This window comes from Alligator mississippiensis, chromosome 7, assembly GCF_030867095.1.
Source record: "Alligator mississippiensis isolate rAllMis1 chromosome 7, rAllMis1, whole genome shotgun sequence".
Taxonomy (NCBI): domain Eukaryota; kingdom Metazoa; phylum Chordata; order Crocodylia; family Alligatoridae; genus Alligator; species Alligator mississippiensis.
In genome coordinates, this window is record NC_081830.1 from 28,597,105 (window position 1) to 28,619,511 (window position 22,407).

General features: G+C 43.6%; 2 protein-coding genes across 2 annotated transcripts; both read left to right on the plus strand.

Annotated features, from left to right (window-relative positions):
• Positions 1-53: 53 nt before the first annotated feature.
• LOC102559951 (olfactory receptor 6F1) lies at positions 54-1,022 on the plus strand. Its single transcript, XM_019489806.1, has one exon. The coding sequence runs from the start codon at positions 54-56 to the stop codon at positions 1,020-1,022; it is 969 nt and encodes a 322-aa protein (XP_019345351.1).
• Positions 1,023-21,411: 20,389 nt separating this feature from the next.
• LOC102560177 (olfactory receptor 6N1) lies at positions 21,412-22,356 on the plus strand. Its single transcript, XM_006270459.1, has one exon. The coding sequence runs from the start codon at positions 21,412-21,414 to the stop codon at positions 22,354-22,356; it is 945 nt and encodes a 314-aa protein (XP_006270521.1).
• Positions 22,357-22,407: the final 51 nt, after the last annotated feature.

The following is a 22,407-nucleotide window of genomic DNA, read 5'->3' on the forward strand; positions in this document are numbered from 1 at the left end:
CTCCCTGTTGCATTTGTATCTCATCAACCCCAGAGCTCCAAGAGGCTGAAGGCATGGAAAGCACCAATCACAGCATAGTGAAGTCTTTTGTCATCCTGGGCTTCCCTGGCATGCCACAGTTCCAGACTTTATTTTTTGCATTGATCCTGGCTACCTACCTCCTGACAGTGGTTGCCAACCTGGTCATCATCTCAGTGGTCAAGACCTCCCATCACCTGCACCGACCCATGTACTACTTCCTGGGCAGCTTTTCCTTTCTGGAGATATGGTACACCTCCTCCACCGTGCCCAAAATGCTGGAAAACTTCTTGTGTGGCAGAAGCACTATCACTGTGGCTGGCTGTGTGGCCCAGCTATATCTTTTCTTTGCCCTGGGCTCCACCGAGTGTTTCTTGCTGACCACCATGGCCTACGACCGTTATCTAGCCATCTGCCATCCTCTGCGCTACCCAGCCCTCATGAATGTGCGGGTCTGCACTCAGCTGTTGGGGGCAGCCTGGGTGGGTGGCTTCCTTGCCCCCTTGCTTCCCATCTTGCTCATTGCCCAGCTCTCATTCTGTGGCCCCAAGATTCATCATTTCTTCTGTGATGCAGGCCCCTTGTTACGGGTGTCTTGTAGTGATACTTCCCTCAGTGCCACCCTCATCTCAGTGTTGGCTTCATTTGTCATCCTCAGCACATGCCTCCTCACCATGGTCTCCTATGCCCACATCATTACTACTATCCTGAGCATCCCCTCTGTAACAGGGCGCCGCAAGGCCTTTTCCACCTGCACCTCTCACCTTATCGTAGTGGTGGTTTACTATGGGACAGGTATCATCATGTATGTCCGGCCCATGTCCTCCTTCACCACAAAGCTGGAAAAAGTGGTGTCAGTCTTCTGTGCTGTGGTCACTCCACTCCTCAACCCCCTGATCTACAGCCTAAGGAACAAGGAGGTGAAGGAGGCACTAAGACAGACAGTGAGTAACAGCAAAGTCTTTCTAAAGAGCATAACCACTTTTGTCATGGTTTGTTGGTAGGGATGGGGATAGGAAGTGGGTTCTATGGGTTCAACTAGGATGTAGTAGATAGTTCAGTCTGTCTGTCTATTTATCTATCATTGTCCTTCCTTCCTCCAGTTTTCTTCCTTCCTTTCCTTCCTGTCAACCTATCCAAGAAATAGAACCACATCATGGTCAAAATCCTGCATGCACTTACACGTCTGATTTTATTTAGGTGAGTAACCAGTTACCTTCAAGAGAAAACTGCAAGCACAGCTCAGGTCTGTCAGTCTGTCTGTCTATTCATTTGTCTGCACCATAATCCAAATTAGTAACTGAAGCTTATGTAGTTTAAGCTTTTCAGATGGGGTCCACCTATACAAATGGCCACCCCAATTTTACATGCACTATGAATCTTTCCCCAATGAGCTACCCTAGATCTTTTTCTTATTTAAATGCATAACCCTGATTGTCTTTCCACTTCAGTGTTATATAATATATCCCATAATGTTTGTTAGATGGTATTTCATTTAAAAAGTCTACCTATTTGTGTAATTAAACTTTCAAGGAAAAGTTTGCATCTCGTTACAATACATCCATGGCCATTTCAAGAACTTATGGTTCTTGCTTCATATCATGGCCACAGGGTATTTCAAAATGGTGGCAGAAATATTCCTACTACAGAGGCAAGGTCACTAGCAATTAATACAAATGATAATCCCCATTAGTTGATAACAATGTAAAGAGAATAACACAAAGTCAATTTGTTCTACAGCTAACATAAGTTATTATCATAATAAGCTATCCCAATAAAACACAAGAGAAATCTCTAAAATTAAATTTTAAAAATTCTCTGTCTCCCTTATCAGTAGCTATGAACCTGAACAGAAAAATGACTTAGTGGAATTCATATTTGTGTTATACGGGAGATCAGACTACATGATCACAGGTCCCTTTGGCCTTAAATTCTGTAAATCATATTTGCAATTAAGGCACTGATCAGCAAACCGCTAAAAGTGTACTTAAGTATGTGTGTACCTGCATTTAATTCAATGGGACTACTTAATACTGTGCATAAGTGACCTGTGAGTGGAAGCACAACTCTCACTGGCTTTCAGAGGTCTTATGGAAAAAGTTTCAAATGGTCTTGGATTAATCCTGGAGCCCAGGTGCTATTGTCAGTGGTGACAAGCACTAAGGCTAGATTTTTAGAGAGAGCAGTGCAACAATTGATTTTTAATGGAAGTTAAGTACCAAACTTGCTTAGATGCTTTTGAAAATTGTACCAAGCATCTATCTGAGATGCCTTTAAAAATGTGCCATGAGGGCTAGATCTTATTCCACTTTCCCTGCCCAAATGCCACTGACCCCGTTGTGATCACAGTGTGATCCTATTCCACATGAGGGGAAATGCGCAAAAATCATGAATGTTCAGAAATTGTAGCCAGGCAAAAAAAACAGAAAAAGAAAAAAAGCCATGACTAGTAGCTGCTAAATCAGTGGCTCCCAACCTTGGGGCATGACCCAAATCAGGGTCGCAGAGGGTCTGCCCCTCCCGCCTGCCGGGCTCTCCTGGCACACAATCTGCACGGCTCTCATCACCACTGCCCCCCGCGATCGCGGCCCCACCCAGGCTCTGCTGGCGCCACCAGTCATGAGAGTCGGCAGCAGGGGTGGGGGTCATGACCTGGATTTAGAGTCACAGCAAAAAAAGGTTGGAAGCCACTGTGCTAGATAGAGGAGGGCAGCCCTCCTCTGTTTTAGCCCAATAGTCTATTGGTTAAGGAAGGATGCCTCAGTTCAAAAATATGACAACTTCAAAGTAACACTGAAACAAATTTTGTGTTGTCCAGTATCCCCTGCCTCGGATTTGTTGGTCACTCTTAACAGAAAACAGTGTTTCAGGATATTGAATTTGCATAATGCATACCTCCAAAGTGAAGTGGATCCAACAGCTCACAAAAATCTCACAATAAACACCCAAAAAGGATTATATTGCTATAATCAAATATCCTTTGGTGTTATACCTTCTCCTGCCCTCTTTCAGAAAACTATGGCTGAAGAGTTAAAAGATCTAAAAAGAGCATATTTGGATGAGATCCTGGTTACAGGGAAGATCACTTTTGAAAGTCGGACACCATCCTGCAACATATAAAAGTCCATGACTGCGAGTGTGCAGGGATTAATGGGAGTTTTTCAAACCCTCCACTGAATACCTTGGGCATGTCATTGATGCCATACATTTAAGGAAATGACCAGAGAAAATACCTTCAAGCACTACAAGAAAATGCTTTATAGTTACATTCCTTCTTGGTGTTATTAACTATTATGGTAAAATTCCTGCCTATTCTGGCAATGGTTTTGTTACCTGCAAGCAGCTATTGTAAGCAAACCAGAAATGGCACTGGACTAGAGCATGTGAGTATGCATACAAGAAAGCAAAGAAATTACTGACATCAACTGATGTATTTGTATATTGTGATGCCTCCCTTCCATTGCAGCTCGATTTTCCCATGATCCTAAGAGCCTATGCTATGAAGTATAGGGGGACTCAACAATGTTGACAGGTTGTCACATCACCTTTGTCCAAGAGGCCACTGAAAGGAAAAGACAATAGAAAAAGGGTTCTCATTTCAACTTTATGGACTGTTTACTTGCCACCCCCACAAATGCACACAAATAAGGAAACAAAGGATGATGTTCTTGCCCTTGAGAGGCATGATTCTACAAGGTACAGCACTAGGCGGCCAAACCTCTCAGTGGACACCTCTTGTGTCACATCAGTTGGAACTGTTAGTGCACCAAGGTTGTTTCTAATGGGGAAATGTGGACAATCATACTAAAGTCATTCCACACATGCTCTGGCAACTCTTGAAGGACATTTGGGGCATCCTGAGGATGAAATCATTACCCTAGAGTTGTCTTTTGCACTATCATGTTTTGTGTGTTATTATCTACAGAGCTGTCCAACTTCTAAGTGGTCAGAACACGCACACTGCATAGGCCAAAGCAGTGGGTTAGCATAACATATTACTGCCCAGAGGAGCCCCAGCTGGCCTCAATAGCCTGGATGGGACTGGCGGCTAGCTACCAACTACCCAAGTACCCTTAGTTGGGTATGCAAGCAGTAGTCCTTGCAGTGCTCCGTGGGCTTGAATCAAGACATGTTCCCCTCTGATTAGACCCTGTGCTCCTGATTCCTAGTCTGAGATCCCTTGGCTCCGTTTTCCCTGCCTTGGTCTTGCCTGGATCCTTTCCCAGTCTCCATCCTCAGTTTTGTTCCTGCCTGCTCCCTCTGCCTTGACCCTCAGCTTGTGACTACTCTAGCACTGTGCCCCCAAGCCTCATGTCCAAGTTGTGCATGTAGCAGTTGTGTGCGCCACACCAGTGTAAGCCACAACTCCCTCCCACCAGCTGCATGGACCACACTGGCAATGTGTGCACAGGCCTTCTACCCTCATTCCCCTCCCACCTTGCATGCATGTGGGCAACCTGGCCCAAACTTCACCTTCCCAGCTAGGAGCACCTCCACTGCACTGTAAAGGTGCTCCTGGTTGCAGGGTTCTGTGATGCCATGGGTGGTGTCCTGCCATGCTGTCCCTTACCACCCCTGGGGCAGAGGGCAGGAATGAGAAGCTGGAGGAAGGTGGGGATACCAGTCACTGGCCACTGCTGCGGCTGAAGCTAAGGGAGAAGCAGCAGCCAGGTAGGTGCCTGGAGTTACAACAATATAACCTTGGGTCTCCCACTTCCTAGGTGAAGTCCATTACCACTACGCTCTGTAACCACCATGTATATGCCATTTGGGTGTGTGAATGTGTACTGAAAGTGACTCTTGCCTTAAATGTGTTCTTGAACATCCAGCTGCACAAAAGATTTCAATCAAGACAAGAGCAGGCAACCATTGATCTTTCTGCATGGTGGTATATACATGAGAGGTCACCCAGGCCTTGACATGTATGGAGTATGGAAAAGTGGAGGCTGCCCAATCCTTTCATTCCCTCTTCAGACCATTGAGAAAGAATCCATAGGCCAGACTGAACCCAAGACATTCAGTACCTCAGTGGCTGTAATTACATCCACATCTGGGAATTGAACTCAGATTTCCTATGTGGTAGACATGAACTCTACTACTGAACCACAACAACAGTAGCAATAGCAATAGCAATGTCACTGAATTAAAATCCGAAGCAATTTTGACCATGCTATGCTCAATGATATTAAATAAACGTCCTTAAATAAAGCATGTGCAACCCTTCTGCCAGGCACTAGATGGCAGTAGGAAAGGCCAGGTTCACGTTGAGGGGTTTACACAAACTTTCTATATGGACACCAGCCCCAACCTAGACACCTGAGAAAATAAATTGTAACAGGGTGTTCCAAAGAGAACAAAACGACTCCACTCACAAGCAAACATGCAACCGTAACAGGGTATATGAATGGGGAAAGGAGATATACACAACTCTAAAGAAAACCTTGAGTATTAAATATTAACTGAAACCCCAAGCAGTTAAGTCTCTCTCACAATCAGGGCCAGATTAACCCTTTAGTGGGCTCCAGGCAAACTAACTCATGGGCCCCTACTTTTTTTTCACTCAATAAATTATAATACGTAAAATAAGTACAACTGGGCCCCTTCTTCACTTAGGGCCTAGCTTGCCTGTGTGTTAACCCGGTGCTGCTCACAATTACTGCTAAACCAGCCTAGGGGAGCTACTGCCTAGCCCAAACCATCAAGAAAGGAAACTCACCCAGGGCTGCCATCCAGGAACTGTCACACCCAGATCAGACAGAAGCAGCCCACTCCGAGGACCCCGCTGCTCCTCACTGCCACCATGCTCTGCTCTGGGGCCTCTACCACCTGCACCAGCCAAGGTAGCAAGTGCTGTGTAGGGAGGCCTGCAAAGTTCACCGCAGCTCTGGCAGCCCTTTCTCCTGCACCTGCGCTGCATGGGAAGGAAGTGGGGGGGGGGGGGTGTCACTGCCATGCTGCCATTGAGGATTGCTGCTGCTGTTGCCAGGGGTTGCTGCCGTTCCACTGCTCCTTGCTGCTGCCAGAAGTCACCCCCCCTCTGCTGCTGGGACTCCTCTGCTCCTCAGTGCCACTGCGGGTTGCCGCCGTAGGTCCACCACTCCTCAGTAAATTGCTTATGCAACCCCAGGCCTTTTAGACCCTGACCTACTAAACAGCAGGCTCCCAAATTTCTGCTCTTCTAGAACTCATGGGTGACAGGCTTCCAGCTGCGTTGGGTACACAGGCACTTTGAGGATCTGATGACAAACTGTTTGGAGTCTCTCCTGTTCCTCAGACACTCCCTTTCCACGCTGGAACTGCAGAGATTGCTAACCCCTTGGTAATCTTTGCTCACCTTCCCTTTTGGCAACCTGTATGCGTCTATGAACTCCATAGGTTAGCACCAGAGGACCTGGGGACACATAGGGCTGGGCGGATAAAGTCTAAGTGTGCACTCTTTACCCTCAAACAGTAAAACCAAGTAGCCCCCAAGCCTCTTAGCAGGCCTACTAATGAAGGCATGCAGAGAAGGAATACACTAATTTACCATAATGCAGCATAATCATGTGTAACACAAGCAGGGTTATATAAGCACAATCCTTTTTTATGCAGGTTTTCTCTGGTGCATTATAAATGCCTTACATTTACTTGAGTTTTCCAGATAGGGATTATATTTTTAATTAATCTCATTTTAACATGCATATTGTGACTCATTGTAAACTGTTGCTTTTCAGGATTTCAGAAAAGCAAAGAAGGATTAATTAGAACCTCTATTGTTCTCTTCACTCACAGTTTTAGGTCTACAAGAAACAGTCTTGCTTAATTCAGGAAATGCCAGGCACACTGGGTCGTAAGCAACTCTTTTCATTTCCCAGCAGAGCTGAGTGAAATACAGAATTTCCATCCCATAGGAAATTCCAGGATCTCCACTTCTGCTTCCCATTGCACACTGTCTTCAAGTGCTAAAATGTCAGTTTACTGCTAAATCAAAAAGGCCTGATTTCTATCTTTACTAGTCAGAAATGACAACATGATTCATGTCAATGCTCCCAATCAAAAAGAGAGTTTTCACCATCATGAAATGTAAAGTTTTATTTTGTTTTGGGATTTTGGGAGGTTTCTCTCTTTTTTGTTGTTGTTTTGGGGTGTTTTTGGAGGGCTGGGGGTTTTCGGTTTTGTTTTGGGGGGGTTAACTGAAGTTGATTAATTATCTTGAATCAATTTAACTTAAATAGCATTTCACTGAGGTGTCACATTGTGTTACTGGAGGTATACTTCCAATGCCTCATGCCCCCAAGTCTTCCCTGTCACTTGGCCTTTCTGGAATGCACTTCTCATGGCACATGGCAGTCAAGCAGTTCCCACAATGCTCATCCTCTCCAAATGAGAGAGCATTGCTTTGATAGAAACTCCTGACTAGTTCTATTCTCCTACCTCTTTACCTGAATTTTACACCTCTTGGGAAAACAATTATTTCAAAGATGGTGATATTACTTAATAAGAACCTCCTGGCTTCATTGTTAGTTTCCCCACATGTGACAGGGAGCCATTAGCTCTTGTCATTTCAAGGAGAGACTGCAGTAGGCCAAGCCTGCTGCGTGGGACCTGCAGCAAGAGGAGCACAGGCAGGCCATTAGGCAAAGAGGAAATCCCCTGTGTGTGGTCACATGACCAGAAGGGGTGGAATTTAGAGGCATATACACCCAAGGCCTGGTGGACAGTCTGCCTCTGCATGCTGCAGGGAGCAAAGCTTCAGGGAGGAGAGGGGCCTGCCTGGCCAAGGAGAAAGGACTCCAGACTATGGGGAGCTGCAGGAAGCCCCTGCACCACTGGGCTCCAGAAAAAAAATATTTTGGGGTCTGGAGGGTGCAGTGACAGGACCCTGGAGCCCAATCCCAGTGCACAGTAGTGGGAGGAGGCAGCCCCAGTCTCCTGGGCCCAATCCTAGCATGCAAGGGCAGGAGGGGGTGGGTACTGTGGCCTAAACAGAAAATGAGGGTGGTAAGGGACCTCAGGAGGTCACATCTAGTCCAAACCCCTGCTCAAAGTAGGACCACCCCCAATTAGATCATCCCAGCCACAACCTCTCTGGGTAGCCTGTTTCAACCTACGTTGTAATAAAGTTTTTTCTAATATCTAACTTCATCTTCCCTTGCTGCAATTTGAGACCATTACTCCTTGTTTCATCTGCCACCACTGAGAATAATCCAGCTCCATCCTCTCTGGAACCGCCCTTCTGGTAGTTGAAGGCTTCTATTAAATCCCCCCTCAGTCTTTTCTTCTCCAAACTAAATAAGCCCATTTTCCCCAGAAGTCATGTGCTCCAGCCTCCAATCCATTTTCATTATCTTCTGCTCTATTTTCTCTAATTTGCCCACATAATCCTGGCATCTGGGGTAGGGAGCAAGTGGTGTTGGGCCCCAGGGCCTGATCCTGGCATGCTGACCTCCAGCCATCCAGCAGGCCAGCTCCAAGCCACTCATCTGGCTGGTGGGCACCAAAGATTTGAGTACCGTTGCACTAGAATATTGTTCAAAGACAAGATTAAGGTTAAGGTAAAATCTGAGACACAGATGGCAATTCCAGGATTTGGTGGCAGCTGCATAGGGGTTTTCAGAATCACCATTTTGGATTTAGCCACCAAAATGTTCTTCAGTTCCCGAATCAGCTGCCTCAGTCCTCTTTTGGACTAATTGCCTAACTGCTGCTCTAAGTGATTTACTTTCCCTGAAAGTTGTACAGGGAACCAGGGTACTTAACACATGGCTACAGCTGGCATACAGTGGCAGGGCACCTAGGTTATCCCGTGACTCAGTTCCCACCACTACCTTCCTACCTTGGGCTCTTTGGAAAGAACCATCTTCATCTATACAAGCTTAATTTCTTTACTGGGACCAGTTTAAAATTGCTGTCACCCAGTGATGCAGAAGATATGCATAGGGGAAGGAGCAACCAGCTGTAAATTGAACCCACACCTGTCCTGGATTTTAAAACCCAGCTGGGGACAACCAGAGTTATGGCTGAAAGGGGTTATCAATGCCTCCCTCTGGGAGGGCAGAGTGTTGGCCATTCTTAAGTGTAATTGCCTGGCTCCTATAAAAGAAACTCTTAATGCTGTCTCTCCAGCCACCTATTGCCCTATTTCCAACTTCCCCATTTGGAGAAAAGTTATTGAACTGGGGATTACTCAACAGATCCACGTGCATCTGGATGCTGTTAAGATTCCTGGACCCTTGCCACCTGGGTTTCATCCTAGACAGAGCACAGAGACCGAACTTGTGGCCTCGGTCAATGAGGCTAAGCAGTAATAGTGTTTTGCTTCACATTTTAAATATTCCAATCCTTTATATGTTATGTCTTTTACTATAAGCCATCTTCAGCCTTTGCTGGAAAGGTCAGCATATAAATCTAATACATACATATAATTCTAGAGTGCAGGGCCCCAGGTTAGTGACCAGGGCAATATAGCCCAATCTGAGCTCATGCTGGCTATCCCTTCCTATAAAATATTATTTAATAACAAGGGGCAAATCCTGATGGCCTTGCTCTGTTGCCATCAGGCAGGGCTTTACTAAGTGCTTTAATTAGCACAAAATAAGTGATCATAACCACAACTTCTCCCCACAAAATAGCTTATGGAAAGTCAGTCCGACTCTCTTCCTCTCCTTTGAAAAAACTCCCAGGATTGCATTCAGAGATTATAAAATCAGAGTGTTTCCCTTCTAAAACATAAGCGACAAGACTCCCCTGAATTAGTTCTTCTTTGAATTAGGTTAAAAATAGCAGACACTTACAAGATTTACAGATGATGCCAAACCATTTTAGAAGACAGAATCATAATGCAAAAACATCTCAATGAATTGGAGAAATGGCCTGAAATCAATGAGACAAAATACAGTAAGTACAAAGTGCTACATAAAAGAAAAGAGAAGCAAATGTATAGATAAAATGGGGCATCCTCAACAGAATTATGGAAGAGAAAGATCTTTTGTGGTTAATTTGTGATCCACTACATGAGCCAACAACGTGATGTTGTTGTGAAAATAAAACTCAAATTTCATTCAAGGAGGTGTTAAAGTTGAGCCAAATACAAGAAATAGGAGTTAAATTATTCTACTGTTGTCAGTGCCTCTGCTGGTATATATCATGTCCATCACACTTTTAAACTAATTATATATATATATATATATATATATACACACACACACACACACACACACACACACACACACACACACACACACACATATATATATATAGACAAAGTAGTCTTTCCTGCCCATGTGCAGGGGGAGCTAGACCTGATGATCTGTAAGGTCCCCTCCAGCCCCTAACATCTATGAAACTATGAAATTGGAGAGAGTCTAGAGAAGGGCGGAAAGAATGATAAGGTTCTTTGGGTAAATCTGATCTCTTTTATTAGACCAACTCAATTAATAAAAGATATCAGATGCACCCAAAGAACCTTCTTTGCCTATGTCCTTAAACCAACACAGCTACAACCTACACCCCTGTAAGAATGATAACAGGTTTAGAAACACAACCAATAATAAAAATTGGAAAGAAGAAAATCCACTACAAGCCTTGTAAAATGTTTCAGCCCCCAGCAGAAAAACATATGCCAGAATCAATTAGCTTTGCCTCTATAAAAAAATGGGGTAATTTCAAAGAAAACTTCCAGAACAGGCTCACAGAAAACCAGAAATACTGTTTTATATAATAATATGAAATATACCAAGTGGTCAGTAGATGGCAGTTGTGAATAAAGCTGGGAGAAAAAATGTCCACTATGGTTCATTATTCACAACAGCTTTAAATAGTTTCCACTAGCTTTGGAATTTACAAGTCTCTTATTGAAATACCACCAAAGGAACAGACTAAAATCAAAATGTTGAAGGATTTGCAGAGTTTGGGAGAAATCAGTATGTGGATATAAGTATTTTATCACCGTGGTTATCTGTGTGTATTTCCTGCCTAAACATGAACATTACTGACTAGGCTGCCCGATTCCTACCCCTCAGTCCCCAGAGTGCCTGGGTCACCATCTTAATCCTGAAGTTCAGGTTCCCAAAGGAGGTTAGTAAAGGAATTCCTACTGAAGCACTACCTCCTCTCCCATTTTTTTCAAGAGTCTCACAATATTTGGCATTTTTATGAAAGCTCCAGTTTCTGGAGTCTCCGGTATATACAGAATCTTGCCATTTATGGAAGTACCGACCGCAGGGAAAAGCTTGACTATGTAAACAAACAGGCTCAAGATCCAGAAGATCAGTGGTTTACTTGAAAAACATTCATGTTATTTGGGAGGAAAAAATAAGACACTTGGACTCCAACAGGAGTTAGGGACACAATCTTCTGAGCATTTCAGCAGGCATCTGTCTGCATCCTTACAGTTATAGCCCTCTTGCCTATTCTTTGTAAGTGATATACTCTCCCTACTTCAGTGGGTATTTCACTTTTCTCACACCAGTAACTCCATGGCAGACAACCAGTCAGGAAGTAGCTACTGAAAGGGGCAGTTGGAAATAGCATCACCAGCAGAGATGTCAGGGAGTGAGAGAGACGGAGAATTCAAATACTGCCCAACCTGCCACTTGTTACCCCGGCCTTTATAATATGGTATATTATACTATCACAACATTGGTTATTATAATCTATATATACTGTCATAACTGCCCCCTTGCAACTGTACTCATGTTGTGTGACAACCTCTCCATGGTGCTTATCTGCATACTCTCATTGATATGCATGGTAAAGAGAAGTAGAAATGTTTCTGTGTTTGTTTTCATTTTGCCAACCTGCTTTTAACAGCTTGAATATAAGGGAATAGGTGAATTGGGCTGTGTGCACAGGCCCAACCTTCTACAACTGTAAGGTTTATATGGGTATAGATGTTGCAATAGGAAAATAGGTAAAGGTTGCTGAGGGGTCTAAAAGTACAGGGACCCTCAGCTCAGGCATACTAAACTGGACTAAGGGAAAAGCTCAGGTTAGGATTTTCTCAATCACTTACTGTTTTAGACGTGAACAATTGAGCTCTGCTCTGTCCATACAATTTGAAACTGGTTTGGTCTGAGACACGGACTTTAAAAAAAAATCATCATCATCACCAGTTCCTGTTCTTTTGTTCAGATGACGCATCTGAACTCTCAGGCATCTAGGCCTGAGAGACTTGCATATGGGATGCCCACCTAGACATGGGAACTCACAGGCCTACGGGTTTGGGAGGGAAGAAGGATACTGGCCTGGTTATAATTTCCTGGCCCATGTAGACATGGCTATTGAGCTTTGGTCAACTGAATTTGGAACTGAACTGGCACTTGGATTCAACAAAAAAGGGGGATGGGGAGATGGTATTACATTTCCCCAGCAGCATTTGTTGTCCCATTTTCCTTCACCTTTCAATAAGCCCTGCAATGATTTAACATTGCTTGCAACTGGGGAAGTTTGTTCACTGTGGAGCACCCACACAGAATTTATTTTCCCAGCTTTCTGGGTGAGGGCTCAGGCTAAGACAATAGCTTTATGTAAAATCCCCTACACTGAACTCTTGTCTTCATTACTGCTGTCCTGTGCCTAGCAGAAGGGTTACATAATATCATAGTCATAAAACCTAGCTTCATTTGACTCAACTTGCTGTGACTGAGAGTTGCAAGATTTTCCCTTTGGATTCCCATGGCCTGCAGTGCTCAACCTGTAAAAGGAAATCTGTAGAATACCATCCCCAACACCTTCTCTCTCTCTTCCCCCAACCCCAGGGGCTTTCCTACTGTGTGCAAATTGAAAATCCTGTGAATGCCTGGGTTTTACTCAAAATCACAGGGGGCTATGATTTGGCACTTAATTCAATTAAGGGCTCTGGCCAGGTAAGTGAGACCCACATCAAGAGGATGATTAGATCTGAAGTGCCCAGCAAGGGGAGTATCAGTCACAGGAGTCAGAGCCACAGCAAGGATGCACTTTGCTTTGCCTTTCAAATCCTCACCTGACACTACCACCGCTGAAGCTCATCTAATGATCCCCAAGGGATCAAACAACTACACTGCTTCCCTTCTCTCTCTTCCTTCTTTAATTGGAGACCACCATTAGCAGGGATCTAGCTAGATGCTTAGGCTGAGTCATCTGCCAGGTGTTGCAAGAAAAAAAAAGTACCATCATTAAGCAAAAAAAGATGCTGATTTTTTTTTTTCCTCTCACACCCACCTAATCCCAATGGGCAAAAAAAAAGAAAACCCTAAAAACAAATCACAACTAGCATGTCTTTAACCTCATCTGGAATAAACAGGACAAGAACAAGGAAAAAAAACTATGATACACATACATGCGAGGGATTGTTCATTCTTATTACTAAAACCAGAGTAGTCCCATATAATAATATTTCATATTCATATCCTTAGTGCTATCTAGTTAGGCAATATTGATGATTATAGGAAATTGGCTTCAGTTTATATTCCTGTCTGACTGCAATGTTATAATATGATAATTATGATAATATTGTGACTGAAAATTTAAAAAAAGCACTATGCAACACTCCATGCCTAATTCTGGCCTTTCAGGAAGGACTTCTATGGCCTATTGGGATTGTTCTGGCCTTTCACACAAGCACTGGGATTCTCCAAGGGGCCTAATATTGTTGAGGAAAGTTGATTCCCAAAGAAATTCATTAGGAGCTGGTGTTTCAGCTGAATTTCCCCTAGCATGCTATCAAAAGCCTGTATTAGACAAGTGAATCAACAAAGGAAAATCCCAGGTTCTCCTAAGCTCTTTCCATTCTATGTATTAAGGTGTGTCTGGCAACTATAAAAGGTCCACACACATACCCACCCCTGCCCTCTCCCCCCCAACCTCTTTTTTAACAGCCACATTTTTTTTCTCCTTTCCTTTGGAAAAATGTGCCCTTCTACACTGCAAACAGTAACATGAGAAAAGAAATCGCTAGTGCAGTCATTTACCTCTGTGCAAAGTGTAGAAAATAATATTCCACTTTGGAGCACTTTATACCTTCTTTGCACTGGTGTAAACAAGCATGAAACAAGGAAGTGAGGAGTGAGACCCACCACTGCCCAGGAGAAAAGTACCATCCGAGTGAGAGCACACAAGTGGAAAATGTAATCTGTGCATCAGACAGAGCCAGTAACTTGTACTGCAGGCTCATCTCTGGGCTCACTCTATAGTACTGGGTGGTGAGTGGGTACAGAATGAGCCCCAAAACAGAAGGGGATGATTACATACTGACAAGCAAGCAAACAGAAGGAGAAACAGAAGTAGTGTGATTTGCCTCAATTCCCTCAGTAAGGCCCACTCTACGAACCAGATTTTCCAGGATACAAGACACATCCATCCAAATATAAAATTGCAGGGGGAAAAGTTTAAGATAAATTTGATTGCATTTTGATCAGTTGGTATTTACAATGTTTTCACTTATTTTTCAGCATTCATTATTTTACATTATGTAGCTCTGGCCCATACAATCCACTTTAATTTTAGACCTCTTTTTCCTGTGATTTAGGAGCCTTACGTCCCATTTTCAAAAGTGGCCAGATCTAAACAAGAAGCACTTGATGATGAATACAGGACAGAGAATGACTTAATGCTCCTTACCAAGTGCAGGAGTGACCCCTGTATGTTTTAAACACAAGTGGGATCCTGTGTTCCAGGCTCTTCAACTTTCTTGAAACATTTCCCAAAGTATTATTCATTAAAAGTTTTGTTTTCTGGAGGCCTTGAGGTGATTGTTTTTTTTCCTCTATGCTTAGTAAAATCCATAAGGACCTAATTAAAGAGTTAGGAACTGGCTGCATGTGATGTGAAAGCTGTTAGCACCCTGAGAAAGTATTTCAGAGATAATAGACAATGGAAACAACCTCAGCAGGATTCTCCAGTCTCTATGCTCACTAGCAATAAACAGAACTCAAATAAAGAAGGACCAATGCAAGAAGCAAAAACTATTGCCTCAGTCTGTCCCATGAGAGGTAAAAGTTGCATAAGCAAAGTTTTGAGATACTTTTATTTGCTGGTCTTGCTTTTAATTGAAGATGGTTTTCCAGTGATGGGAGAAACAACCTTCGCAAAGGTCCAGAATCTGATGCCAGTGAAATGTATGGGACAAATTCTCCATCGGATACTGGCAGAGATCAATGGACAGGAATACTGAAACCAACTGCTGACCAGACTTGAGTAACAAGTATACTGTATAAAATGAGAGGAGAGGTGATCCACTGGATCATTTGAGAGAAAAATCTTTATTTTTCTTGATGCATCTTGGTAATCAAGCACAGTGGGAAGGGTCAAATGCTTAATCAAAAAAGGAAAAAAGAGAGTTGAGGTCTTCTACATTCCACACACTAGGCTAGATTTGCAAAGAGGTCCGAGATGCCCGGGCAGGGATTTTCAAAGATACAGATAGCAATTAGATGCCCAAGTCTACTGGCTTTCAATAATAATATCTAAGTCTGATATAGTACTTTTATTGCCATTTGTTTGAGATGTGAAATCTGAAACACAGTAAAACAGAAGGGAAGTTACCCAAGTCACTCAACAGACAGTGGCAGAACAAGAAAAAGAACCCAAGAGTCCCCATTCCCAGACCAGTGTGCATCCATTCTCCCCTGGACTTCCTTGGGGAGGGAAGCCCTGCTTGAGTTGCCTTGTTATAACAGGGCGTCAAACTGAACACTTCTGCCAATGGCACCCATATCTGGCTTTTCTGAGGTCTTGATGATGCAAAGAGTTATGCGTGTGCTGAGAGCTTTTAGTTCGATTCAGGCAAATGTGTGAAATTCTGCCCCACTGAAGTCAATAGCAAAATTCCCATTGATTTTAGCGAGACCAGCTTTTCTCCCAATAAGACTGCTTCATGAGTGTTAAATTACTGAGATACCTGCTGGTTTAGGGCATATGGGTGGATTATTCAAAGAAGCCTAAGACAGATATGTGCCAAGTCATTTGGTATCTAAATTCCCAAATCCTCCAAGCAGGAAAGGTGTGTTATAAATCCCAGGAAAAGTTTAAAAGCTTGTGGGTCTCTGCTGTATTCGGTAGCCATGCTTGTAGATGGGCCACCACTTTCTACAGCATCATAAAGTCACAGAAGAGCTATAAAGCAGCACCCCATAGTGGTAAGAGAACTAGAGACCTCATTTCTAGACCTGCCTCTCCCCCTAGCCTGCAGGGTGACACTGAGCAAGTCATTTCCCCTTGATCTCCCTGGCTCTTATGAGGAACGATGCTCTTAACCTTCTTCCAAAACATTTTGAAGAGCGCCAGATAAGAGATATGGATTGTTTTAATTTTTCCTTGTGCTCCTCATGACTGTCCAGGTAATTCAGTGATGCAGGATCATATCATAAATCACTCATACCATGCCAAAGCCATGATCTTCAAACAAGCAGTCTTCTCCCTCTTTTTCCAACCAACACTCCCATCCTGATTTCTGATTTGATCACAGCAGGTTTGCTATGCATTGTTCTCTCTGGTTTAGGGTGTTTATCCTACTACTGGGACAAACCTAAGAGCCTGGCATCTGTTGCTAAAACACATACCCCTTACAGAGCTGCCGGGTTTGTGCTATTCCCTGGGGCCTCAGTATCAAGGCACCAATTATTGCCAGGCTCTCTTCAGTGACAAACACCCAGGGTCAGAGCCCTTATATAGGTCAGTAGAGGGTGGGCTTCATCAGTAGAAGCAGATTTCCCTTCCCTCTAGTTTAGAAACCTGGCTCACCAAGGAAGACTATTTACTTAGCTTCTGTCCCAACTTCTGTCCCAACTTTATTTTTAACTTCCTCTTTCTTCTTGAAAAGCTGAACACAAAAAGGTGATTAAGCAGTGGTTCTCTTATGTATTGTCTGCCCATTGTGTGTCTGAATCTTTATGACAGAGTCTTGTCACCTCACAGAATTAAATTTTACTTGAATTATTTTAAAATGTCTTTCTTCCTTTTGTAGTAGCTTTGGGAATTTGTGAGAAGCAAGGTGTTTTTTGTTTTGTTTTGTTTTGTTTTTTTGGGGGGGGGAAGGGGGTAATATCTTTTTGGACCAACTGAATAATTGGGAGAGATCTTGTCCATTTCTTTCCAAGACCAAAGGAAGGACACTGTGCCCAAAAGCTTGTTTAATATCTCTCCCAGCTAGACAGTTGGCCCAATAAAGATGCAAGCAAAAACCCCTCAGTTCTTTTTTTAATTCTATGAGATTCTAATGAGGTTCATGTAACTGTTTCTGTCTGATTGCCTTTTTTTTTTTTTTAACTTTCTCTTATATTTCATACAAACCACATCTGAATGCTGACAATTGTAATCATATAGACACTGTCGGTTTGCGTGAATGCTTTCTAACCCATAGGGTTAAAGGCTAAAAGGCAATTTTAAGAATGCTAGGTAATAATGGGTTGAAAATTGTTTTAAAGTAAAGTTGCCAGCTGATTTGTATGCAAATTTTGGATAAATAACTGAAATAATGAAATGTTATTTCCCCATAAATATTTCTTCCAAGCCTGTTCAGATCATCTTGTTATGAGTTTGCATTTTTATGTAATAACTTATTAGTCTTACTTTCACTTTTACATAATGAAATCTTATTGCATAGTTCATCATTTATGAAGGTCCTGCTTAATCACATATAGCCCCAAGCCTTCAAAAAGAGCACCAAATATACAACTTTACTCACGTAATTTGACTCCTGTTCATACAATCCAGAGATTATCACCTATTTCCTGTTAGGATAAGTCTCTATTTCATGAGAATGAGTCAAATGAATTGCCTGTGGAGTATGCATAGGTAGGATCCTGTTGGCAGGGTTGGAAAACATTTTTGTAAATGCTACTCCAAGAAGCACATCCATCCAAAAACTAGGCACAATCCTTTGACCCAAAGACTTCAACACATGCTTAACTTCATATTTCAAGGATAGCACAGTGCATAAAGTTAAGCACGTCTATAAATAATCTTATTTCTCAACAAAACAGATATTTTAATCATATCTAGGTATAGGACTACATTACCAAATATATTTATTTAGCCAAAGGAATTACTGATAGAATGTAAAGGGACTTAAAATTAATGGGTGACTAAATAGGTATAATCAAAATAAAATAGTACAACACAGATTACTGTATTGATAATTGTTTTATCCTTATTTTACAGTGATGCACCAATGTCTAAGAGAGCAAGACATTAAGAATACTGTATCTATATTTCCCTGCTGCAGTGACTCCCAAGGTAGGATTTACAAAGGAGCTATCTACTCCTAATCCAAGTCTTTGGTTTATCCCCTTCAGAATGCAATAGTTTTCCACAAGGGAAAATAAAATTACTGGGTTCTCCATAGCAACTTGAACAATCTTTTCAAACACTGATCTGAAGGATGCACCAGCAATCTCACTGTAGGGCATGCAAAAGATGTTACCACTCTTAGTCTCTCCCCAACACAACTACTCTTACAAGATAGTTTGTGCCAAAGGTGCTAAATTTAGTGCACTGAAGTCTGGGGGATTGATTTGAAATTATTAAAAGGAACTTGACATAGAGAAATAATAAGTCATTATCTTCCCAAACCAGACCCCCTTCTCATGTCCAAAGGTCTGTGTCCTAAAACCATGGGCAGAGAGAGTCACATGTGACACCTTATAAGTTTTCCACTGAAGGTTTTAGTTGGATTTTTTTCTTGTTTTCAACAGCTCTTTCATCATATTGGGGGGGAGGGGGGGAGAAGGGGTGGATTCAGGACATTGTGTGAGTTTATGTGATGGGTGTTCAGTATTTTCAGCTATGTTTGATTTAATACTTGCCTCTTTTGGACAAAAAAGGTTCAGTTTTTGGTTTGTGAATCATTGATAGAAAAGAAACATTTTCAGTAGGAAAAAAAACCTTGTTTTAAATGTCTAACATGTTGATAAGATATGTATAAAGGAATGTTTTGATCAGGAAATAAAACAAAAACAGAACAGTTTTCCAACCACCTCCAGCTACTCCTTGCCATGGGAGCTGGATGTACTACCTGGTCCTGTTCACTACTAATCATTTCAGCTTCTACAGAGCTGCTCAGGAACAGATTCCAAGAGATTTCATTCTGTCACTGGCCACGGCACTTGCAACACGAGTGGAGCAAATCCAAGAGCACTGGAGCTGGTGGACAAAACTAATTAAAACCTTATTCCACCAGCTCCTCCCTTTGGGGGATTTTCTATGGTAGAGAGGAGACTTTTTTCTAAGATTTTGGGCATCATTTGGAGGGAGTCTGGTGGAGAGAGAGAAAAACTTACAGTCTAGGAGCCTGTGGGATCTCCATCTCTTTCAAAATCTCCCTCAGAAATTCTACTGAAATGGCATTAAAAGATGATCCATTTTCCTGTTGTAGGGCAGATGGGATTTTAAGGCTCTAGACCCCCAGCAGCAAATATATTTTTTCCTTCCCAGTGAAATCTTTTACACCTTTGAAGAATAGGCAAATGTGGATAGCTGCAGTGAGAACTTCCTAGATACAGAAGACTAGAGAGACAGGGCATGTTCATATTTATATCCCTCAGCCCATCCCTGCTTTGTCTCCCTGGCTCATTCCCTTCTTGGCCTCTCTGCCAGAGCCATCACCCTTGGGAGCCAATTAGTGCTGAGGGCAATGACTTTGGGATCAATGACAGGAAATATTGACCAAGTCCATGGACTTTCTTGGACTAAGACCACTAAACAGTCACCTGATGGCAAAGAACAGAGGCACCTTGAGCCAATCTCTCAGATACAAACACTGGGATCCAGTTATTTGGGGTTTCATATTTGACTTAAATTCACCCCTGACTACTAATGACCTGAGTTCAGGACATTTCCCCAGGGTTGTGAGCTTTGTTCCTTCCCAAGAGACCTTGTTACCAACACCCATAAAGGGAAATATACCCATTAATTAACCTCATATGCTCTGGGCAACAAAAGGGGTGGGAAAAAAGCAGTGAGAGGGGGTAAAACAAGAATTTGCAGCTCTTCCACACCAGCTAGAAACAATGGCTGCCACAATCCCTTAGTCTGTGCCAAGGGGCGGGGGTGAACATTGGGGTTGAGGAGACATCAGGCCAGGTTCTCTGCTCATGCAAACTGGGACAGCTCCAGAGGAGCCACTTTGCACCCTGGGGAAATTAGACCTCGTTATAAGCTGTTCTTCTGAATGGCACTGCCCCGTGTCCTCAGAAACCCCCAGCACTCCCGATACACCCCTTCCCCCTGAGCAATATCCCTTGTTTTTCAAGGGCTAAGTATGTGAAAAGTTTATTCCTACAAGGCAGTGAGCACCATTAAAAACTCAAGACTCCCTTTTGTCCCCATGACCTGCCAGATTCCCAGGCACAAGGAGAACTTCTTCAGTCTTTGAAACACATAGTGAAGTGGTTCCTCCCTTCCATGAATCTGGTGGGAATTTTCCAAGAGGCCTCGGAGGGAGACAAAGCACTGGGCCAATGTTCTGTTCCTATTTTGGGGATTCTATGGGTCTACACCCTACTTTACTGTAGGTGCCTACACGGCACATGAACAGCCATATGAACTGCAGTTTGTCCCCCAGAGTTTCAGATACCCCTGAAGGCCTATCTGCTTGAGGTAAAACAGTGGAGGAAGAGGGGTGACTTCCCCACCTTTTGGCCCAGTCATTGAGTGCTTAAGACACTTGCCCAGGGATCAGAAGAATCAAGCTCTATGCCCCACTCCTCATGCAGAGGGTGCCTGAACCTGTATCCCTGCAAGGTGTTTTAACCAACATGGGACAGGCATCACCCAGGACCTTCTCAAGCCCATCTTGAAGCTCCCCAGTGCACTCTGCATTTAATTTGTGTTGGATAAACAGCACTGGGAAAGTTTCTTCCCTGTACTAGACCCTAGGGCCCTCTCCCTTCCAGAAAGCATACATTTAATTGAGCTCCCCCTTTGCTTTGACTTGCTCTTTTCCTCCTGGTCCCATATATCCCCCCCCTCCCAGCTGTTCAGTGGGCAGGTACAAGAGGAGGGCTGAAGAAGGATTGGGTTAACCCATTGGCCTGGGCATTCTAGGGCTTTGCTGGGAAACAATAGGTGCAGGTTCCACCCCACTCCTCCAGGTGAGGAGAGAGAGAACCTAGGTCTTCTGTTCCCTAGGTGAATGCTTTAACCACTAGACTAATTGGGAAGGCCCTTGCCTTCCTCCTTCTCCCACTTCTTCTGCAACTAAAATAGTGAGACTTATCTAGCCCTGCATGAATACCTGGACAATCTTATTTCGCCACACAACTGCCCAGCCAGATCATAGACCTACTGGCACTTTTTTCCTCCCTAACGTTCTGACTGATTAAATATATCCAACCTAAGTTCAAATTGGTGAACTTAAAATGAGGCTTGTCCTTCCTAGCAGTATAATGAGAATTTCTCCACCTTTCCAGCATTCAGACCCCTCCCAGCTAGGAGATGGGTGCTAGCAACTGGACCCTAGTAACCGAGTTCATCATCCTGGGCTTCCCTTATGCCCGAGAGACTGAGCTGATCCTCTTTGCGGTCTTTCTCCTGATGTACGCCTTGACCTTCACTGAGAATATAGTCATCATCCTAGTCATTGGCATGGACTATCGCCTCCACACCCCTATGTACTTCTTCATCAGCAACCTCTCTGTTCTAGAGATTGGCTACACTACTGTCACTGTGCCCAAGATGCTGGCCAACATTGCCATTCAGTCAAGGACCATCTCCATCACCGGTTGCTTCACCCAGCTCTACATCTTTTTCTTCCTGGGCTCAGCTGAGTGCTTTCTGCTAGCAGCCATGGCCTATGATCGCTACCTGGCTATTTGCAACCCACTCCACTACACTACCATGATGGACCGGCGGGTTTGTGTGAGGCTGGCCCTGGGGTCCTGGCTAGGTGGTTTCCTAGCACCAGCTGTGCCAACTGCCTTTATCTTCCGCTTGCCCTTCTGCGGCTCCAATGTCATCAATCACTTCTTCTGTGACTCACCGCCACTGCTGGAGCTCTCATGCCGGGACATCTTTGAGATTGAAGTGATCAATTTCATGGTGGGCACAGCTGTGCTGCTCAGCTCCTTCGTCCTCACCATGGTGTCCTACATCTTCATCGTTGCCACCATCCTACGCATCCCCACTGCTGAGGGGCGCAGCAAGGCCTTCTCCACCTGTGCCTCCCACCTCACCATCGTCACAATGTTCTATGGCACCACCATCTTCATGTACATCCGCACCAAGACCATCCAGGCCTTTGACTTCAACAAGGTGGTGTCCATCTTCTATTCCGTGCTCACTCCTGTCATCAACCCTATCATCTACAGCCTGAGGAACAATGACATCAAGCAGGCAATGAGGAAGGTACTGCTGCGCAAAAAGGATTTCCTCTCCAAGTAAGCTGGGCTTGAGGTGCACCAGAAAAAGTCCAGCTGGTCTGGGAGAAATAGG

What these genes read in the sequence shown, in the direction of transcription:
- LOC102560177 (XM_006270459.1), top strand. Translation starts at nt 21,412, where the DNA reads ATGGGTGCTAGCAACTGGACCCTAGTAACCGAGTTCATCATCCTGGGC.
- LOC102559951 (XM_019489806.1), top strand. Translation starts at nt 54, where the DNA reads ATGGAAAGCACCAATCACAGCATAGTGAAGTCTTTTGTCATCCTGGGC.